Below are 20350 nucleotides of genomic sequence, written 5' to 3'. Positions count from 1 at the left end.
AGGAAACTAGAGGGAGGCAAGAAGGCACACTGTTAGCCGTTAGCTCCAAAAATCCTGTTTTTAAATGGTAACAACAAACTTTATTTATACAACAAAGTGCTTCACGTGGTTGAAACAGGTACTAAAACTACACAAATTAAAATGGAAATAAAACACCCAAAAGTATAAACAAATAAATGAATAGCATAAAAAGATCAAATAAAGCTCAGTAATGCAGCCCTGTAACATAAAGCAAACGTTACTAATAAAAACAGGAGTTGACTAAATAGGAAAATAGACGACAAAGTTAATTAACTAATTTAAGATAAAATAATGAAACTTTATTGATCTCCAGAGGGGAAACTCTGCAGCTGAACAAGGAAAGAAATACATACAGATAATTATACAATAATAAAAATAACAACAAGTAGATGAACTAGAATAGAAAAAGAAGTAAACATGGAAACTCTTCAGGAGCAACTCAAAGAATTCAGGGTGTTTTTTGACCTCTGTCATGTTTTTCTCTGTGTTTTTAAAATAAAAGTCCTGCTCCTCTATGGAAACAGATCCATCATGACTAGAAGTAGAGAGAACTCAGACATGTGTCTAGTGCAGAATAACAGCTAGAATGACGTAAGTCATGGGGGAAAAAAAAAAAAAAAAAAAAAGGTGAATTTCTTTGATAATCTATTTTACAAAAGTTTTCCAAGTGTCCACAAGTGGTACCAATGCTGGAAAAAATACTAAGGCTATATGTGCTGTTTATATATTGAACTATTTACATTCTTACAGCCTCTCCTCTCCATGTTCAGCAGTCTGAAGTTCAGTCCAAGTTTGACTGATTTGTTGTCACATGACTTGGTCTCAGATGAATCAATCATGGCTTCATAGTTTCACTGAGGAGCTCAGAATTTAATGTTTTTATCAGAATCTGGTTAAAGCAAACGGTTTATTTGTGGTGAGATTGAAAACGAGACAAAGAATAAAATGTTTTTGATGAAATATCACAATTTAAAGCTTTGATTCAGCTGCTTTTTCTGAGTGAAACGTCAATCACATGTGATGTGTTCAAGGACCGTCGGAAAGATGAAAATCTGATGATCATGGCGATTTTTTTTTTTTACGGCTTCTGGCTGTGATAAAGTGTCGTTTTGGCGATTGTTTAAAGAAAACATGCCAGTTGGTTTCGGGGTTCAGAGGGTCAAACGGGACAAAAGAGACAAAGAAGAGGAAACAGGAAACGGCGCTCACCCCTCTCCGTTGTAGAAACCTCCGATCACCACGGTGTTCCACAGCGGGTTCATCTTGCTGCGTCGGTTGTACATCACTCTGGTCAGCCAGGAGTGGACCGCCTTCGGACTGTAGCTGTGACCGTCGCCCAGCAGCTCCTCGTCGATGCTGACGGAGACAAAACCAAGGTTGATTGATTGATTGATTGATTGATTATATGAATGCAGATGTCTGTTTATGCCGATGATATTCAGCTTACACCATCTGTTCAATGATGTGTTTGAGATGCTGGTAGTCGGCGTAATCTCCTGAAGCTCCCAGGATGGTGTTGTCGTTCACCTGAAAGCAGAAACACAAACTGATTGTTGAGGAATTATCGGTTTACGTCACGTTTTAAAATAATAATAAAAATAAACAAATAGATGTTCAGAGATAAACTTGAACTTATGGTGGAAATAAAGTCCATTAAACATGTTTAGTTCCAGTCTGGTTTCTGAATGTTCTGATATTTCTGAAGAACAAAACAATGTCGGAGAGAAAAAACAAAGCATTCAAAAATGTTTACATAAAAAGAAAAAGACAAAAAGCTTCTGGACTTTAAACGTTTATCTTCCTCATTGTCTTTCATTTAAAATAACTCCAGACAGTGACGTGTTCTTATTAACACGGGTGAAGTTCTGTCACCTTCATGAGGCGCGAGATGTTCCTGAAGCGAGCCAGAGAGCCGTAGGAGCCCAACATGTCCGCCGCGATGATGACGCCGCCGGTGAACTTCACGCCGAGCACCGACGTCCCCGTTACCATGGGGTTCCTGCAGGGGGAGGAGGGGCATTAGTGGTTTAAGGACCTTTAATGACGTGAAGAGGAGGTGATTGTTTTACCTCTGCTCTGATTAAGGCCTCAGATCCTCATTTTATACGACTGCCTCTCTGGATTGTGAACATAAAACTTTAATTTTTTGTGTCTCTGATCGATCAGTTAACAGGTAGGTACATCTTCACATGAAGGTAAGACCTTTAGTGATTCACTTTCTGCTCTCTTTAATAAAACAAATAATAAACTACCTTCTTGGTTTTTGAACTCTACCATCCTTTTTTTTAAAATTTAATTGGAGCCTTTATTTAAAATAAAAAACATTAATTCACTTTGAAATATTATATATTAAGCTGTTTTCAGGTCTGGGAACCAAATTAAATCTTTAAGAAAAAATATAAATAAATGCTCACACACATCCAGATAGACAGGTGTAAACATACCCACATTATATATAGTAATATATAATGATGATATAGTATTGTAAATAAAGAACCTTTACTTTATATTTAGGACCAGTTTTATGTTGTTATATTATTTATGTCTACTTTGTCAATGTGCTGAGACGTGTCTTCTTCTTCTTATACATTAGATATATATATATACAGATATATATATATATATATATATATAGATATATATCATATATACAGATATACATATATAGATATACATATATAGATATACACATATATAGATATACAGATGTATAGATACACATATATAGATATACAGATGTATAGATATACACATATATAGATATACACATATATAGATATACATAGATAGATATACATATAGATATATACACATATAGATATACAGATGTATAGATATACACATATATAGATATACATATATATAGATATACATATATAGATATACACTTATATACATATATGTGTATATCTATATACAGATATACACATATATAGATATACAAACACATATATATATATATATGTGTGTGTATGTATGTCTGTATATGTATATATATATATATATATAGATATACACATATGTCTGTGTATATATATATATATATATATATATACACAGACATATGTGTATACATATATATATATATATATATATATATATATATATATCTGTATATCGTATATACACGTAAACACGTGTGTTTCGGTCTCTGAGCTGCTGTGTGATAGAGTAGAGCCGTTAGCCGTGGGTGGCTAGCTCCCAGAGCTAACAGTGACTAGCAGTTAGCTTAGCATCAGTTAGCCCCGCGATGATGCAGCAGCGCAAAGCGAAACCGCGGCGTGTACAGAGACACCGCCGCGTCGCCGCCGCGTCACTCACAGCGTGTGCCGCACCGGGCCGCAGGAGGCCGCCGGGCCGCGCAGGAGTACAGCTGCCCGGGCTGAGGCCCGCTCTCCCAGAAGCTCAGCTTCAAGCCGCTGGACGCCATGTTCAAGATTCAGCCGGAAGTGACGACACAGCGTCTTCTTGTTTGGGTGTGAACCGGGGTGACGTCACAGAGCAGCGTCGTCCGTCGCCTGCTGATGACGTGGATTTCACACTGTTGTTCTTTTATATATATATATATATATATATATATATATATATATATATATATATATATATATATATATATATAAATATATATATATATAATATATATATATATATATATAAAATATATATATATATATATATATATATATATATATATATATATATATAAATATATAAAAGAACAACAGTATATATATATATATATATAAAAATATAAAAGAACAACAGTGTGAAATTTACGTCAATATATTTTATATATATATATATATATTATATATATATATATATATATATATATATATTTTTAATATATATATAAGATATATATATATAAAATATATATATATATAAAATATATACTATATATATATATAAAATATATACTATATATATTAAATATATACTATATATATATATAAAATATATACTATATATATATATATATATATATATATATATATATATAAAATATATATATATATATATATATATATATATATATATAAATATAAAAAAATATAAAAGAACAACAGTGTGAAATTTACATCAATATATTTTATATATATATATATTTTATTATATATATATATATATATATAAAATATATACTATATATATAAAAAAATATAAAAGAACAACAGTGTGAAATTTACGTCAATATATTTTATATATATATATTTTATACATATATATTATATATATATGTATTTTTATATATATATAAGATATATATATAAAATATATATTTTATTTTGTCTATTGTCTGTGTTGTTTGTTAAATGTGTGTGACGATGGATACCTCGTCTTTCTATCTACTATAAACTAAACCTACCTCTGAGTACAAATAAAGGAACCTGGACCTGGTTGGCATGAAAGGTCTGAGGGTTTAAACGTCCAAAGTAACAAACAATATGATTGAGCGAAGGTGATTGAAAAAACACACACAAGCAGGTTTTAGTTGTTGCTGTTATTTTATTGGTTGAGGACACATCTGACATGATTTTTTTCTGACTTCTTTACTCAGGAAGGAACCGCAGGCACAGCAGCGTCCACCTCTGGAGAGGGGTCCGGACCTGCTGCGGCGTCCACTTCTGGAGAGGATTTCTTGTGACAAAAATCTGTAAGAAGACGAGAGGACGGATCATGTGAATGTTTCATTTATCTGTAATGAAGTATTTTTCATGTGGTATTTGTGGGAGGAGAGCTGACCTGCAGCTCCGTCGTAGATGAAGGGTTGGTCGTGACCTAATCCCAGACACTCGGCCAGCTTCTTGTGACCGTCGTGAAGGGAGTTCATCTTCTCGACGTCCTGATGATAGCCATCCTTCCCTGAAACACAAACATGAAGTTGTGACTGAATCCTTTAAGTTTCTGATCTCATGTGAAGACGGTGCTGTGAATGTGTTGTGACTTTACTGTAGTTGAGCAGGTATTGGCCCTTCGGTGATTTGTAGACCATCATCAGACACTCGGGGCAGCTCTCATAGAAATCTAACTGTACTGATTCGTTCAAGGAAGAGACAACTCCGTCCTGCTCCACCGCTAACACACAAACAACACACGTCAGAAACAACAACAGTAACAAGAAGAACACTGTTCGTGTGTGTGTGTGTGTGTGTGTGTGTGTGTGTGTGTGTGTGTGTGTGTGTGTGTGTGTGTGGTTGTGTGTGTGTGGTTGTTGACTCACTTGCGGCGATGACGTCCAGCGTGTTGTTCACAGTCTCGGCCACCGAGAAGTTCATGAAGTAGTAAGAACACGACTTGTCACTGAAAAAGACACAAACCAGTCAGACAAAACAAGACGAAGACACGACAAACTTACTTCTCTTGGGGGAGAGTCACTGTCTACATTTTATAACTACAGTTCCCATGAGGCTTTGAGGGATGTAAACAGAAAGTTGATGGAGTCAGTTGGCTACAACTTGAGCCCCTGTTCTTTAAGCCTACATTTGTTAACATTTAGTCAAATATTCTGAATTTAAAGTATGCCAGATTATTTATTATCAGCTCCTGTTTACAGTGAACTGGAGGATGAACAGATAAACGTCTCTGGATTAATGTGAGACTGAAGGAAACTTAAAAACCTGCAGCCTCTTTGTTCTTTGATTTCGAAGTGGACTTATGGAGGTTTATTCACGATGGACATCAGAGACGATGATGTCATCAGGAAGTGGACAATCTAAAACGTGTGCGTATCGTTATTTGTCTCCATAGTGTGAGCTCTTACATGAACATGTTCCTCTCTTTTAGAATGATGGTGGTGTTGTCTTGGTGTAGTCTTAACTCCACGTGGGAGCTGGAGATGTTGGCCACCAGGTCCCAGCCTTCTTGATGGTCAGTGACGGACCAGACTAGAACCCAGTCCCCATAGATCTGCTGGAGGAAGGGGGACAGAGTCAGACTGAGCTAAAGCTACCGCCAAGGACAACCAGGACAACCAGGACAATGAGGACAACGAGGACAATGAGGACAACCAGGACAATGAGGACAATGAGGACAACGAGGACAATGAGGACAATGAGGACAACAATGAGGACAACCAGGACAATGAGGACAACGAGGACAATGACAACCAGGACAATGAGGACAATGAGGACAACGAGGACAACCAGGACAATGAGGACAACCAGGACAATGAGGACAATGAGGACAATGAGGACAAGGACAATGAGGACAATGAGGACGAGGACAATGAGGACAACCAGGACAATGAGGACAACAGGAGGAGGACAACAGGACAAGAGGACAACCAGGACAATGAGGACAACGAGGACAATGAGGACAACCAGGACAATGAGGACAATGAGGACAATGAGGACAACAATGAGGACAACCAGGACAGGACAATGAGGACAATGAGGACAACCAGGACAACCAGGACAATGAGGACAACAATGAGGACAATGAGGACAATGAGGACAACGAGGACAATGAGGACAATGAGGACAATGAGGACAACCAGGACAATGAGGACAACCAGGACAATGAGGACAACGAGGACAATGAGGACAACCAGGACAATGAGGACAATGAGGACAACCAGGACAATGAGGACAACGAGGACAATGAGGACAACCAGGACAATGAGGACAATGAGGACAACGAGGACAACCAGGACAATGAGGACAATGAGGACAATGAGGACAATGAGGACAATGAGGACAACGAGGACGTGTCTGTCCTCTTCTTTAAATTTACAGTATTTATGTGTTATGTATTATTTATTTTTCCACTAATTGTTTCCATAACATTGAGAGAGATGTAAACAAACAGTCAACTTATTGTCTGTGCACATGTTGACTTGGCAAATGAATCTGATTCTGATTCTGATCAGTGGATGGCCCACTTTACATTTTATGAAGTTTAAATCTGTAAATAAGTGAAGTGAAAACAGGCAGATATTGGTTTTGGTTCGTGGCTTCGGGGCCACTTAAAATATTCCAATGCAGATCTGTAAATCTGTCTAATGTAAAAATGTAACAAACTAAAAATAATTTAACTATAAATTTAGTCGACATCTCGTGTCTAAACTAGGATAAAAAAATGTACAGACAGCAGTTTATTATAAACATGCTGGAGCCATATTCTAGTTTTATTCTTTTTTATTCACTGCAGTTGGCCCTCGGGCTGTAGTTTGGACACCGCAGGATCCGGCAGACACAACACTCACTTAATGTTGAATTAAACTGGTTTCAGGCTCCGGACCAGAACCTTAAGACTCACCTCGTGCAGGTCCGATGGCGACAGCTTCTTCAGACTGTGACAGTCCTCGGGGGCCGCGTTGGTGCCGAACGCCGCCACCAGCAGCAGCAGCACCGCTCTCTTCATAGCACTCATCCTGCTCTGAGACTGAAATCAAACGCACCTTCTGCTGTGTGATCTGCAAGGGGAAGCACAACTGGAGGAGGGCGGCGGGTGGTTTTATAAAGGGAGGCGGCCGGGACCCTGAGGGACCCCGAGGGACCCCGAGGGACCCCGAGCCGGTCCAAAGTGTGTGTGTGCTCAGCGTGTTATCGAACTTTGTGTTATTGAAACCGTTTGATTCACTCTGCTCACGTTTCTCTGAGTGGGAAGTGTTACAAAGGTTCTGAGGAGACGAGGTCACTGTTTGTATGTTGACCAGTTTACATATATATACATTAATAAATAAATAAATATATATTTATATATATATTTATAAATAAATATATATTTATATATATATTTATAAATAAATAAATATATATTTATATATATGTATAAATATATATACATTTATAAATAAATATATATTTATACATATATTTATAAATAAATATATATTTATATATATGTATAAATATATATACATTTATAAATATATATATATTTATATATATATATATTTATATATATGTCTAAATATATATTTATATATATGTCTAAATATATATATACATTTGTAAATATATATATTTAAAAATAAATATATATTTAAATATATATTTATAAATACATAAATATATATTTATATACATTTATAAATATATACATATATTTATAAATATGTATAAATATATATACATTTATAAAATAAATATATATATATATATATATATATATATATATATATAATCATTTATAAATATATATAATCAGAGTCTTGGTTGAGGCCTCTAAGGTTGTGACCCCACATATAATCTCTCTTCTTTTATTGTTTCTGCAAGCTTTGTAAAGGCTAAATAATGCATAACTTTGTCATTTTAATTTTATTGTTATATTCTGTTTTTAGGGACTACAGATGAAAAATAGCCTCTTGGCAAACTCTGACACATTTACAGAAATGTTTTATTAATGTGCACTGTCCCTACCAAATAAACCAATAAAATGAAAGAAATAAAATAAAAAGGTATCAATAATATCTTAAAATCAACATGTTGGACGAGCTGAACGTTTGTATATTTATTTAAAGTGGATCAAGAACAGAATCTCATTCTGAACCGCAGAAAACAAGACGTGACAGATGTGTTAGCATGTTAGTTCAAGAGAGAGTTTTTAATCCAAGGTCTTTATAGGGTTAAATCAATATTCATCAAGGTTCAGTTATGTTGTATGAATTTAAGGGGTTTAGTGAGAAAGCTACAGATGAAAGTATATCAAATAATCTCATAATAAATCATATTTTTTGTCTTGAGTAAATTAATCTGAATGTAAATCTGGAAGTTTTCCACGTAAGATGCATCTCTTCATGTTCAGGAACGAGGTGGAACGGACCGACGCTGTTTAGTTAAGAGTGGGAGAGACTCATGAACATGAACATTGATCAGTCACCTGTGAACTGTGCTCCCCCGCAAAAGCTGATGTTACATTCTGAGCCCTAAAACAACATTGATGGAGATAAAGAATAAAGTAAATATGAATGATTCAGCCAGTTCTGCTAGTAGTTTATTGTTTTTCATCTATCTGTGGGGTGACAATGCTAAAAATGTGCAAAAACAGCTCCCATAATGCTTTGGGAGATGTAAACAGGACGTATATTGTCGCTACATCTTGTTTGACTTGTTGTGAAACTGTCTCTTTTAAAGTCTGCTGACTGATCTCTGATCAGCTCCTTTGAGACTGAAGAATATGTAAAAACCCGGTGATTCATATTCTTATGGAGTTGTATTGGGTGGACATCAGATATGAGCTGCACTGAATCTAAAAATGTGTGAAATGAAAAGAATATGGTGATTGTTGTTCGTTGTCATGGTGACAACACACATCAGTGAGGCCATTTAGTGTCAACACAGCTCCGGAGACGGATGGCTGGCTCGTTAGCTAAGTAGGCTAACGTTAGCTTGTCCTTCTCTGGAGCCACAGGGAGCGAGGCCAAGGACACCTTCCTCCTTTTCTCTCTCTCACACTCAAAGAACGACCCGGCGTTCACTCCTTAGTCCAAAAGTCAACCGTAATTAATAAAAGATAGATGAAATCATTTCCAAAATCCACAACTTGTTTTTATATTTGTTGGCGTTTAGCCTTTCAAAAACAGCTGTAGTTTTAAGGTATCTTTCACCAGCTCCGTTATCTGCGTCTCGGCTGCAGCTCCAACTGCTGAAAACTTCCTGCTTTTGTTAAAACACCTGAATGCACCTGTCCCTTCACCTCACAGTGTCTTTACCTCACCGCCTCCCTCCAGCCCTCCATGGGGAGGCGCTGCACAGTCTGAAAACCTGTTTGTGTTTCATTAGATTATGAAAAGAAAATACAGACCACACTTTTGATGTTTTGGTTCACATTTTGTCTCTTTACTTAGTTTCAGTTTGAAATATTCATGAATGCTGTTGTTAACTTCAGAACAGCTTAAAGCCCTCGCCTTCAGCACAGAAACCTGCAAAGAAAGACAAAGATAAAGAAATCAGTTCTGTCTGACGTCACACATCTTGATTTCATAGTTTAGTCAGACAGGATAAAAGGTGATGCACCGTTCTTTGGGTCGTAGATGAAGTCTGGTTCTTTGGTGAAGCCGAAGCAGCTCGCCTGCTGCTTGAGATGTTCCAGGTCAGAGTCCTTCACGGTCGCTTCTCTAGCTGGAGACAAAACAACGAAACAGGTTGAATGTTTCACATATAAAACGTGTTATTTTCTCTCTGGCTGGTTCCTTCTTACCCATCAGATAAAGAACATGGATGTGGACCTCCTCCGCTGTGACGTTGCTGTCAACTTTCATCACGTGTAACAGTTTGTCCAGGTCTCTGGCGGTGCAGTTGGCGCTCATGAGCAAACAGCCGTCACAGCTCGGCAACAGGTGGAAAGTCGTGGTGACATTGGCCACTGAGGACAGAAACAAAGTCAGAACATTTGAAATAAAAGAACAATATTCTCCATCTGAAACAGAAACTGTATATTTGTCCTCTAGACTGAGAATCTAACAACGTGTGTCATGTAAACTTTCCTGAAAAAGATTTTGTGTTCCTATAATCCAACGATTCTTTTAACTTAAGTAAAGCAGAGGATTGTGTTTGTTTTAATCAATTATGACGAAATCCTGAAAAGCTGTACTTATGCAGAAGAAAATAAGTCATGAACCAAATTATTTGTCACATTAAAATGTTAACCTGATGATGGCTCTAGATGAGAAGTCAGAGCATCACCAGGGTTATTACAACTATTCCTGAGAGGAAACATGAATGTCTGAGCTAAAATTCATCACAAACTCTCAAATAGTGGTTGAGATATTTCAGTTGAAACCACAAATAAGAACCTCATGGTGGCGCCATAGGGAAGGTCGGCAATCACTAAAGTCTGTCAGATTTATCCTCTGGAATGGATGAATGTCTGAACCAAATTCCATATCAATCCATCCAATAGTTGTTGAGATATAGTTCAGTCTGGACCAACAGATATTAAAATCCATAGAGCAACAATGCTAGGTGGCTAATAATGCTTGTAAAGCTCCATTATGGAACTCATGCATTTCAGGAGCCTTCATGAAAACGAGATCATTTTTGTCAAGAGTTTATTCTTGAATTATAAAAAAATAAACCGCCTTCACGTAGTAAAAGTTTACTGCTTGGTTCTTGATTCAGTGTCTCTCATCCACAGCTGCTTAACGTTAATTTAAATTCTACAAGCATCTGAGTTCAGCAGGACGATATGTTCGATGAATCTGCAGCTTTTTATTAGTCAGAAACGTGATCTCCCCGGCTGGATTTTCTGAATAACAGAACTAACAATACTAAGATGGAGAAACTCCAGTATCGTGTTGGATCAGGTAACTTACCTGATGTTGATAATGTGTTGCCGTCGATGGCTACGTTGACCTTTGAGGCCATGCAGTTTCCACCTCTGAGAAAAGACACAAGAGAGGGAGGTGAGTTCATAAGTGCTCTCGTGGGTGTCCCTTCAGTGGAGAAAACATAATGAAGTGCCCTTTAGGGTGTCGTTCCATTTGAGAAAAAATACTTAACTGCCCTAGGACATCCCTTCAGTGAAGAAAACGATATGATATCATGTGTTTGGCCAAGAAGTAAATGTTAGTTGAACTGATAAAATGAATGGCTGCTAGTTAACATTTAGAACCTGCCTTTTGTTTATTCTGTCGGAAATCAACGACCAATTGCTTCTAAAACCTACTCCGAATTTTGGTAAATGGTAAACGATTAGAAAGTTAGTGAACAAGGAGCAGCAAACACAGCATGAAGGAAGGAAAATGTGTCAAAGGAGGCAAAGTGATAACTTCAAATAGGTTTTAAACGTGTATTATGGTAAAACCATAATTCACAGAAGTTATTATGTTATGTGTTTGTACTTTTGATGTTGAATTGTTGACAACTCACATCCTGTTCTCCTGAGACATAATAATAGTATCGTGGCCGGATGTTGACGCGGTGAAATTCATCCAGCTGCTGTCAGATTTCTTCAGGATGTCGTTATATGCTTCATGATCAGTGAACCCCGCGATGAAGTTCCACCTGCCAAACATCTGCACACAGACAGGAAGTCAGTTAGTGACAGCAGACACAAACATCTTTCAATAATGGAAATTGGACGAATATTGTACCTCTGTAATGTTGGTCAGAATCATAATCTTGTTTAATTATAATCTGAACAGATTGTTTGTCATGTGATATTTCACATGATTTTTTTTTGTTGCAAATTTCTAACTAATTTACAGTCAAACCTCTTGTATGACTGCTGTTGTTGAGACATTTTCATTTTGCAAACTTATTCAAGGGAAAAGTGTGTTTTTTAGAATAACACATTTATATTCCTCCAAGTCAGATATTGTATACTTATTGAAACATCCTAATGTCAAGAGAGACCCAACATTAACTGGTAGAGCTTTCTTACAAAAGTAGTGGAAGTGCCTATAGAACATCTATTAGTTTACAGTAAATAATGTGTAGTTTCAACTGAAAATTCTGGACAAAAAAATCAATAGAAATTTTCCAATAAATTTTATTTGGCCGAGCATAACACGAAGCCCTTGAAAAGAGAGAAACTAGTTCTTTGTCAATACTGAGTACTGCGGGTTTGAACTTGTGACCTGGGCTACACAACTGTACTACTGAGTTTTGGACAATTTTCTCACCTGAAAAAATATCATCATACATTCAAGTGTGTTACAGGTGGTGTTTACCAATACTTACTGTTGTTCCAACGGTAATTTCAGAATTCTCAAAGATTCTTAAAATCATCTGCAAAATCCACTGCACGACATATATATATTTTAACCTGTTTCCCAAGTTGTAGCATTTCCTAATCTAAACAAATAGGGTAGCTACCTGGATAGGAAACAGTCACATCTTGGGAAATGGTTTAAAAACTACATTTTGCGGTGTTATTATGTATCTCTTTAAGAGAAATGTATTCTTATCTCTGACTCGAACGTGATGCTAACACTTAATGCACAAACTGAGGAAGAATTTCCCAAATAGCTGACCTCTGCTTCAATGCTAATACCTAATAAACAGGAGTGCGATGAAGGCTTACCGTGGAGGGGTCAGCCAGAGACAGAGGCGTCATTAAAGGCTGACATTCTTCAGGTGTCAGAGCCGAGCTGCTCAGAAACAGCCCTGCTACCAGGAGATGACTGCTGAGCCACAGATTCATGATGCTTCAGCTGATCAGTCACAGAACCAACGATGACTGAGCCTCAGCCCAGACGGTCAGCTTTTAAACAAGCTACTGGGTTTTTCCAGTATTTACATAAAATGTTTTTTTTGTTCCCAATTTGCTTCCCCCCCTTCCACCCCCAGATTTCCCTCTTTGCAGGTTCAAAGGGCATTTCAGGGTAGGGTGCAGGATTTCATAAGGACGTTGCTGTGTTTGTGAATTAGGCTAATCACTTCCTGATTTATTGAATTGTCCTTGGCCACCAACGCGTACAAATACACCGAGTATACAGCGGGAACAGGACTGCTTCAATCCAGCTCCAACTGGCTGATGAATGTGTGCACAGTGACTCCAAAGTGGCCCCCACTGGAGACCAACCCTCTTAGTACCCCCCCCACCTGGACCACAAAGTGTAAGGTCCACAAAGATCTGCATTTCACAACTATGACTTTGCACACAGTCGGCTGGGGACAAATGTTCTGTTCTCAGAAACACTGATGACATAACATTGATGCTAGCCTGTTGGAGAAGCATTGATGCTAGCCTGTTGGAGAAACATTGATGCTAGCCTGTTGGAGAAGCATTAATGCTAGCCTGTTGGAGAAACATTAATGCTAGCCTGTTGGAGAAGCATTAATGCATTAATGCTAGCCTGTTGGAGAAACATTAATGCTAGCCTGTTGGAGAAGCATTAATGCTAGCCTGTTGGAGAAGCATTAATGCTAGCCTGTTGGAGAAACATTAATGCTAGCCTGTTGGAGAAGCATTAATGCTAGCCTGTTGGAGAAGCATTGATGCTAGCCTGTTGGAGAAGCATTAATGCTAGCCTGTTGGAGAAGCATTAATGCTAGCCTGTTGGAGAAGCAAGCCTGCAGCATTAATGCCTGTTGGAGAAGCATTAATGCTAGCCTGTTGGAGAAGCATTAATGCTAGCCTGTTGGAGAAGCATTAATGCTAGCCTGTTGGAGAAGAATGCTAGCCTGTTGGAGAAGCATTAATGCTAGCCTGTTGGAGAAGCATTAATGCTAGCCTGTTGGAGAAGCATTAATGCTAGCCTGTCAGGGAAACACTCGAGAGAGTTAAAAAACCACTGAGAACAAAAAGTAAGTTTTAACCAAGCATTTGTATTTGATATTTCATCCAACAACATTAAATCATAACATACATTTGTCTTTCAAACATATAATATAATGGGGTTCTTAGACGTCAGCAGGGGGAATGAATAAAGGATTCAGTTCATTTCCTACCACACTACTCGTGGGAAGGGGAATTGTTTTTTTCCAAATTCATTGGGTAGCTCGCCATCAAACACTTTGTCTTGGATGATTCGAAAATCCACCGAAGAGGGTAGACACAAAAACCTGACCTACAAAAGGTCACAAGGCAAAATGAATTAATCATCAAGTTAAAGATATGGTAATGAAATACTTTTCTAATATTGTACAACATCATAAATTCAGTACAACAATAAATTAAATCACATTAGAAATCATTTAACAAAAATTATTAACTGCATTAAAGATTAAAGTCAACAGCAATTAACACATTAATTCCTCAAACAAAAAAGGAAAACAACCCGAAATACTCACAGGGCTAAAATTAAAACCCCGGCTGATACATAAACCACACACATTAATGATTAACTTTCATTGGTCTTAAATCATCGTTTTCCCTATGGGAGTTTTGGATTACAACCGTTATGCTAACGCTAATCGCTAAGCTAGCGGGCACTAGCTAAAGGCTAGTCCGCTGAGAATGCTACAGACTGACAGTACATCAACTCACCGCTGCCTGCAGAGGATCAAACACATGTAACACGAAGAGCTGCAGAGGATCAAACACATGTAACATGAAGAGCTGCAGAGGATCAAACACATGTAACATGAAGAGCTTCAGAGGATCAAACACATGTAACATGAAGAGCTTCAGAGGATCAAACACATGTAACATGAAGAGCTTCAGAGGATCAAACACATGTAACACGAAGAGCTTCAGAGGATCAAACACATGTAACATGAAGAGCTGCAGAGGATCAAACACATGTAACATGAAGAGCTGCAGAGGATCAAACACATGTAACATGAAGAGCTTCAGAGGATCAAACACATGTAACATGAAGAGCTTCAGAGGATCAAACACATGTAACATGAAGAGCTGCAGAGGATCAAACACATGTAACACGAAGAGCTGCAGAGGATCAAACACATCAAGACAGAGGATCAAACACATGTAACACGAAGAGCTGCAGAGGATCAAACACATGTAACATGAAGAGCTTCAGAGGATCAAACACATGTAACATGAAGAGCTTCAGAGGATCAAACACATGTAACATGAAGAGCTTCAGCTGCGCTAGCCTTGCCGTCCGTCAGAATGGTACCCAATGAAAACAGGAAGTTACCCAACATGACCCGGATATTTATTACACAACGCCCATCAGGGATTGGCTGGACACTTTACTGCTTAATGGTATTTTATTAAGCAAATCTTAAACCAGGAAAAAATATTTTAAAGAGCTAAACTTCCCTGGGTTACACTCCCCCCCCCAATCTCATGTACGTCCCGTGACATGGAACTGGTTGGGTTTTAATTGGCCGCTTTGGTGTAACAAAGGAGGGATCTGTTAGAGCGTCTGCTAGGGCAGTAGGTAACCCCTGAAACAGTGACTGAATAGTATTCAATACTGGGTGTCCAGGTTTCGTATACTGAAGTCGCTCTGGTGGTTTCCTGGTTCTCGTCGAACGTCTTAAAGGAAGCTGATCATTTTCCATATTGGGGGATTCAAAAGAAATATTTACATCATGACCTATAGGAGAATAGGCCGTTTCCTCTGCTGCATCATCAGGTAGTAGGTTTAAACCAGGCTCTGCATTTCCTGACGAGACTGAACCCTCAGGGCTTTTGGCTGTATCAGGTAGGTCGGATAGATTCTGAGTAACATCCGCTGCTGCTTCTTGGTTTGTATTATCAGAGGCTGTGTGATGTGTGATATCTGAGGTTGTAGGGACTGTGTTGGAAGGTGCCACGATAGAGTCTGTTGGGATATCAACTATGGTTGTGAATCTGGCAAGTTCTGACCTGGGTGGTCCACTGTACCAGCGGTTTGGAATTACTTCATCGTCATCTGAGAGTGTGTTCATGTCAATATGATTGACAGGAGGGTCAAGATTAGAGCAAAATTTTAATCTGGGAGTTAGTTTCACAGAGGGAATACTCTTTGGTGAAGGCAAGTATCCACACGGTAGCAAAAGATCCCTGTGTAGGGTTCGTAGGGGACCGTCTTTAGTCTCAGGTCTCACTGTGTAGACCGGAAGAGTTCCAGCTCTCTTTACGACAATATAAGCCTCAGATTCCCATTTGTCCGCAAGTTTGCGTTTGCCTCTGAGACGAACATTTCTGACCAACACACGATCTCCCACAGCTAATTCAGAGGCAGTGACATGCCTGTCGAATCTGGCCTTGTTTCTTTTCATGACTTTTTCAGCATTTCCTGTTGCCAATTCGTAGCTCTCCTTCAGATGAGACTTAAGATCTTGAACATACTGAGAATGGGATACACGTGGTTTCTCTGTAACAGGAAGTCCAAAAGCTAGGTCAACTGGAAGTCGTGGTTGGCGTCCGAACATGAGTTCGTAAGGAGAAAATCCAGTGACATCATTCTTGGTGCAATTGTATGCATGTACAAGTGGTTTCACAAAATCCTTCCAGTGAGTTTTGTCCTGGTCCGCCAGAGTTCCAAGCATGTCCAACAGTGTACGATTGAACCGCTCAACTGGGTTTCCTCTCGGATGGTATGGTGTAGTCCTTATTTTATGAATTCCAGCCATTTCACATAGTTCCTTTATTGTCCGTGACTCGAAGTCTGGTCCTTGATCGCTGTGAAGTTTTTCTGGGATTCCATAGTGAATGAGGAAGTTGTCCCATAAACATTTTGCGACTGTCCTGGCCTTTCGATTGGGTGTGGGAATGGCCACTGCATATTTTGTGCAACCCTCTTAGTACCCCCCCCACCTGGACCACAAAGTGTAAGGTCCACAAATGATCTGCATTTCACAACTATGACTTTGCACACAGTCGGCTGGGGACAAATGTTCTGTTCTCAGAAACACTGATGACATAACATTGATGCTAGCCTGTTGGAGAAGCATTAATGCTAGCCTGTTGGAGAAACATTAATGCTAGCCTGTTGGAGAAACATTGATGCTAGCCTGTTGGAGAAGCATTAATGCTAGCCTGTTGGAGAAACATTGATGCTAGCCTGTTGGAGAAACATTGATGCTAGCCTGTTGATGCTAGCCTGTTGGAGAAGCATTAATGCTAGCCTGTTGGAGAAACATTGATGCTAGCCTGTTGGAGAAACATTAATGCTAGCCTGTTGGAGAAACATTGATGCTAGCCTGTTGGAGAAACATTAATGCTAGCCTGTTGGAGAAGCATTAATGCTAGCCTGTTGGAGAAGCATTAATGCTAGCCTGTTGGAGAAGCATTAATGCTAGCCTGTTGGAGAAGCATTAATGCTAGCCTGTTGGAGAAACATTGATGCTAGCCTGTTGGAGAAGCATTAATGCTAGCCTGTTGGAGAAGCATTAATGCTAGCCTGTTGGAGAAACATTGATGCTAGCCTGTTGGAGAAGCATTAATGCTAGCCTGTTGGAGAAGCATTAATGCTAGCCTGTTGGAGAAGCATTAATGCTAGCCTGTTGGAGAAGCATTAATGCTAGCCTGTTGGAGAAACATTAATGCTAGCCTGTTGGAGAAGCATTGATGCTAGCCTGTCAGGGAAACACTCGAGAGAGTTAATCTCGTCATATTTGGGAAGTCGGAGCAACCCAACGCTCCGATATCATTGGTGCTCAGAGAAGGAACTCTGGTTAGGAAGTTGTTTTCCAACGATGTGAATGAATCCTCAGACAGGTCCGTCATGACATTACTAGCTAAAGTCAGCTTGTGTCGTCAGTGTGTCGTTTAAAACCTTGATGTTGTTAAAAGTCAATTCGAGTCGCTTCAATGTGGGAATCTGGCAGGCGACGTCGATCAGACCTTCATCGACCCGTTCTCTGGCGCAGCTCAGCCAAAGATTCAGCCTCGCTTAAAGACAATCTAGTCAAACAAGCTACTAGTCTATCTTGTCCCAAACGTCCCGCTCAAAACCAGAGCTGCTTACGGACCAATCAACGGACTGAAGAGGAGGAAAGACGTCTCTCGTGGTGCTGAACTCAAATCAAGAGTCCTGAGGTCCGATTTGTTGAAAGGAGTTTGTATAAATTTGGTAGCTGTAAAATATATTTATATATATATGAATAATATCAGTAATTTGCTGAAGGTTGTCTGAGCTCAGTTTTACGATTTGTAAGCTGATGAGAGGCTGAAAGGCCAGCTGCATTTAATTAAATGATATCAAACTTATCCTTTTAACTTAATTTTACTGATATTACGTTTAGACTTTTGCATTCAGGACTTCTAGCTGTATTTGTGTATTTCTACTGTGCTGTCAGTATTACTGAAGTAAACAATGTGAATACTTCTTCCAGTGCCGGTTTTGTGTAATTATCAAACTGTAGTGTTTTCCGTTGACAAAGACTTCAGTCTGAGTGTTTCTCTGTTTGTAGTTTGTGTTCTTGAACACTAGAGGGAGACAAAGGTCTAATAAAGATCCAGAGACCAGAACTCCTCTTCCTCAGCTTCTGGTTCTTCACTCATTAAAAACAGGATGAATGTATGAATGTTTATTTTATTATAGATTAGGTTCATTATTAGTAATATGTTATATTATTACTGTTTCACTTGTATATATATATATATATAGTTTGATGTGTTTATTATCAAGTACATTTGTGTGTATCCGTACATATTTATTTTAAATCTATAAATGTTCATGCATGTCACGTATTGTAATTTCACTGTGAATTGAGCATCTTTCAATAAAAAGTTTTTTTAGTACGATACCGTTGTGATAAATGACGTCTTGCCTCTTTCTTTTTTCCTCCTCTCTGCTGAGGGCTGCACATGCTCAGTAGCGATCGGACAGGTGCTACCGGAGAGTGTAGCGTTAGCCGGAGCTAGCTAAACAGTTCATCAATATTTGACTCTGTACAAATCCAGTCAGTAAAATGACGACAACTTTCGAAAAGTGGCACCAGTGTAATAAAAATGTAAATATATATTACATTTTTTAACGCACTAGTATCAGATCAGTAATCAATATCGGCCGATACGCAGCTTCAGGTATCATAACTGGTATTGGCAACAATATTATTTGAACATCTCTATTCAAAACAAACCTAATACATAAAAAAAAATAAAGAAGTCAGGACAATTATCACTGACACAAACCTTTAAATGTTGAGTTATTTATTTTATGATGCATCTGCACCATTATATTATAATAATATTATATTTTTGTTTAACAGTCACATTGATACTGAATTATGATGGCACATTTACATAAAAGGGACATTTTAAAAGTTTATATTTTCAGTGATTTACAAAAGTCTTTACATGTAAACGGACTGTTTTAGTTTTATTTCTGACATGTTTCTGTTGTATTTTAGAGTTTGAATATTGAAACCTAATTTTTATTATCGCTTGTGTTTTGTACTAAACTGACAACGTCTGACTGAAGGTTGTGAGGAAAAAAGAAGATTGTTGTAAAAAATGGTAAACAACGGATGAATAGAAAGTCAAAAGCAACCAGAATGAACCAGTTCAAGGTTTAAGATTACAGGATTATTTCCCCCGGTGGTTTAAATGAAGGCCGAGAAATAGAACAACAATAATATTCTATTTTTCATGAGCATTAATGACCATATTCAGCGAACCACTGAGGAAACCTGCAGGAATCTAATGTTCCTATTCAGTCCATCCAAATCCTAATTAAAGCAGTCCACTGTGGAAGAGTTAAACCTTTAAATCCTCATGTGGGATAATTCAGCTGCTCAGGTTTTAAACGCTTCACACAGACGGGAAAAAATGTAATAAAAATATAAAGTGTTTTAGACGGAGGAGGAGGTTTGGTTGGTTGTTTTATTATCATCACGGAGAGCTTAATGAGAACATTAACATGCTGCGCTGATAAGGAATAAACTGAATTTAATAGAGTGTGTGTTTACGTTTAATCAGGATGATACAAATCCATAGAAACATCCATGAAAACTGTTCATCAACCAACGCTTCAGTTCTTCTTCTGGCCTTTCTGTTTTAGACGTCTGGTGTCCTCGGACCAGCAGATGTTAAA

The 20350-nt window shown here is 38.1% G+C and overlaps 4 protein-coding genes across 5 annotated transcripts in view; all 4 read right to left on the bottom strand.

Moving 5' to 3' along the window:
- Nucleotides 1-3466, bottom strand: part of psmb4 (proteasome 20S subunit beta 4) — a 5383-nt gene extending 1917 nt beyond the window's left edge. Inside the window, 6 exon segments of the mRNA XM_054605612.1 lie at nt 1-6; nt 1231-1377; nt 1469-1548; nt 1894-2020; nt 3343-3388; nt 3391-3466. The exon segment at nt 1-6 is cut by the window's left edge and continues 75 nt beyond it. Of these exon segments, the coding sequence (XP_054461587.1) occupies nt 1-6; nt 1231-1377; nt 1469-1548; nt 1894-2020; nt 3343-3388; nt 3391-3451 (467 nt within the window). The 5' untranslated portion in view covers nt 3452-3466.
- Nucleotides 3467-4523: 1057 nt separating this feature from the next.
- LOC129096925 (saxitoxin and tetrodotoxin-binding protein 1-like) lies at nt 4524-7477 on the bottom strand. 2 transcript variants are annotated; one of them, XM_054605623.1, is made up of 6 exons: nt 7282-7477; nt 5786-5931; nt 5246-5325; nt 4975-5100; nt 4768-4887; nt 4524-4676 (listed from the first exon to the last, which is right to left on the bottom strand). In XM_054605623.1, the coding sequence occupies exons 1-6, from the start codon at nt 7393-7395 to the stop codon at nt 4579-4581; spliced, it is 684 nt and encodes a 227-aa protein (XP_054461598.1). In that variant the 5' UTR covers nt 7396-7477; the 3' UTR covers nt 4524-4578. The 2 variants fall into 2 exon arrangements, with proteins under 2 accessions (XP_054461598.1, XP_054461597.1); XM_054605622.1 differs by having other exon boundaries at nt 5786-5934; nt 7282-7470.
- Nucleotides 7478-9776: 2299 nt separating this feature from the next.
- On the bottom strand, nt 9777-13170 carry LOC129096927 (uncharacterized). Its single transcript, XM_054605625.1, has 6 exons — nt 12994-13170; nt 11838-11983; nt 11282-11346; nt 10168-10332; nt 9984-10088; nt 9777-9889 (listed from the first exon to the last, which is right to left on the bottom strand). The coding sequence occupies exons 1-6, from the start codon at nt 13111-13113 to the stop codon at nt 9852-9854; spliced, it is 639 nt and encodes a 212-aa protein (XP_054461600.1). The 5' UTR covers nt 13114-13170; the 3' UTR covers nt 9777-9851.
- Nucleotides 13171-14243: 1073 nt separating this feature from the next.
- Nucleotides 14244-17100, bottom strand: LOC129096873 (uncharacterized). Its single transcript, XM_054605555.1, has 3 exons — nt 15915-17100; nt 14902-15303; nt 14244-14482 (listed from the first exon to the last, which is right to left on the bottom strand). Exons 1-3 carry the CDS (start codon nt 16941-16943, stop codon nt 14360-14362), a joined length of 1554 nt encoding a protein of 517 aa, XP_054461530.1. The 5' UTR covers nt 16944-17100; the 3' UTR covers nt 14244-14359.
- Nucleotides 17101-20350: the final 3250 nt, after the last annotated feature.

The sequence above is a fragment of the Anoplopoma fimbria genome, chromosome 10 (assembly GCF_027596085.1).
Source record: "Anoplopoma fimbria isolate UVic2021 breed Golden Eagle Sablefish chromosome 10, Afim_UVic_2022, whole genome shotgun sequence".
Lineage (NCBI taxonomy): Eukaryota > Metazoa > Chordata > Actinopteri > Perciformes > Anoplopomatidae > Anoplopoma > Anoplopoma fimbria.
Note: the sequence above shows the minus strand (reverse complement) of the source record. Positions and strands in the feature narration are given on the sequence as shown.

What these genes read in the sequence shown, in the direction of transcription:
- LOC129096925 (XM_054605622.1), bottom strand. Translation starts at nt 7,395, where the DNA reads ATGAGTGCTATGAAGAGAGCGGTGCTGCTGCTGCTGGTGGCGGCGTTC. An exon ending in GCTGGACGTCATCGCCGCAA is followed by an intron (nt 5,101 to 5,245) that starts GTGAGTCAACAA and finishes TTTGTGTGTTAG; the next exon opens with CGGTGGAGCAGGACGGAGTT. An exon ending in CCAATACCTGCTCAACTACA is followed by an intron (nt 4,888 to 4,974) that starts GTAAAGTCACAA and finishes TTTGTGTTTCAG; the next exon opens with GGAAGGATGGCTATCATCAG.
- LOC129096927 (XM_054605625.1), bottom strand. Translation starts at nt 13,113, where the DNA reads ATGAATCTGTGGCTCAGCAGTCATCTCCTGGTAGCAGGGCTGTTTCTG. An exon ending in ATGTCTCAGGAGAACAGGAT is followed by an intron (nt 11,347 to 11,837) that starts GTGAGTTGTCAA and finishes GTCTTTTCTCAG; the next exon opens with AGGTGGAAACTGCATGGCCT. An exon ending in CCATGTTCTTTATCTGATGG is followed by an intron (nt 10,089 to 10,167) that starts GTAAGAAGGAAC and finishes TTTTGTCTCCAG; the next exon opens with CTAGAGAAGCGACCGTGAAG.
- LOC129096873 (XM_054605555.1), bottom strand. Translation starts at nt 16,943, where the DNA reads ATGGCTGGAATTCATAAAATAAGGACTACACCATACCATCCGAGAGGA. An exon ending in ATTCTCCTATAGGTCATGAT is followed by an intron (nt 15,304 to 15,914) that starts GTAAATATTTCT and finishes GATCCTCTGCAG; the next exon opens with CTCTTCGTGTTACATGTGTT. An exon ending in TTGATCCTCTGCAGGCAGCG is followed by an intron (nt 14,483 to 14,901) that starts GTGAGTTGATGT and finishes GACCTTTTGTAG; the next exon opens with GTCAGGTTTTTGTGTCTACC.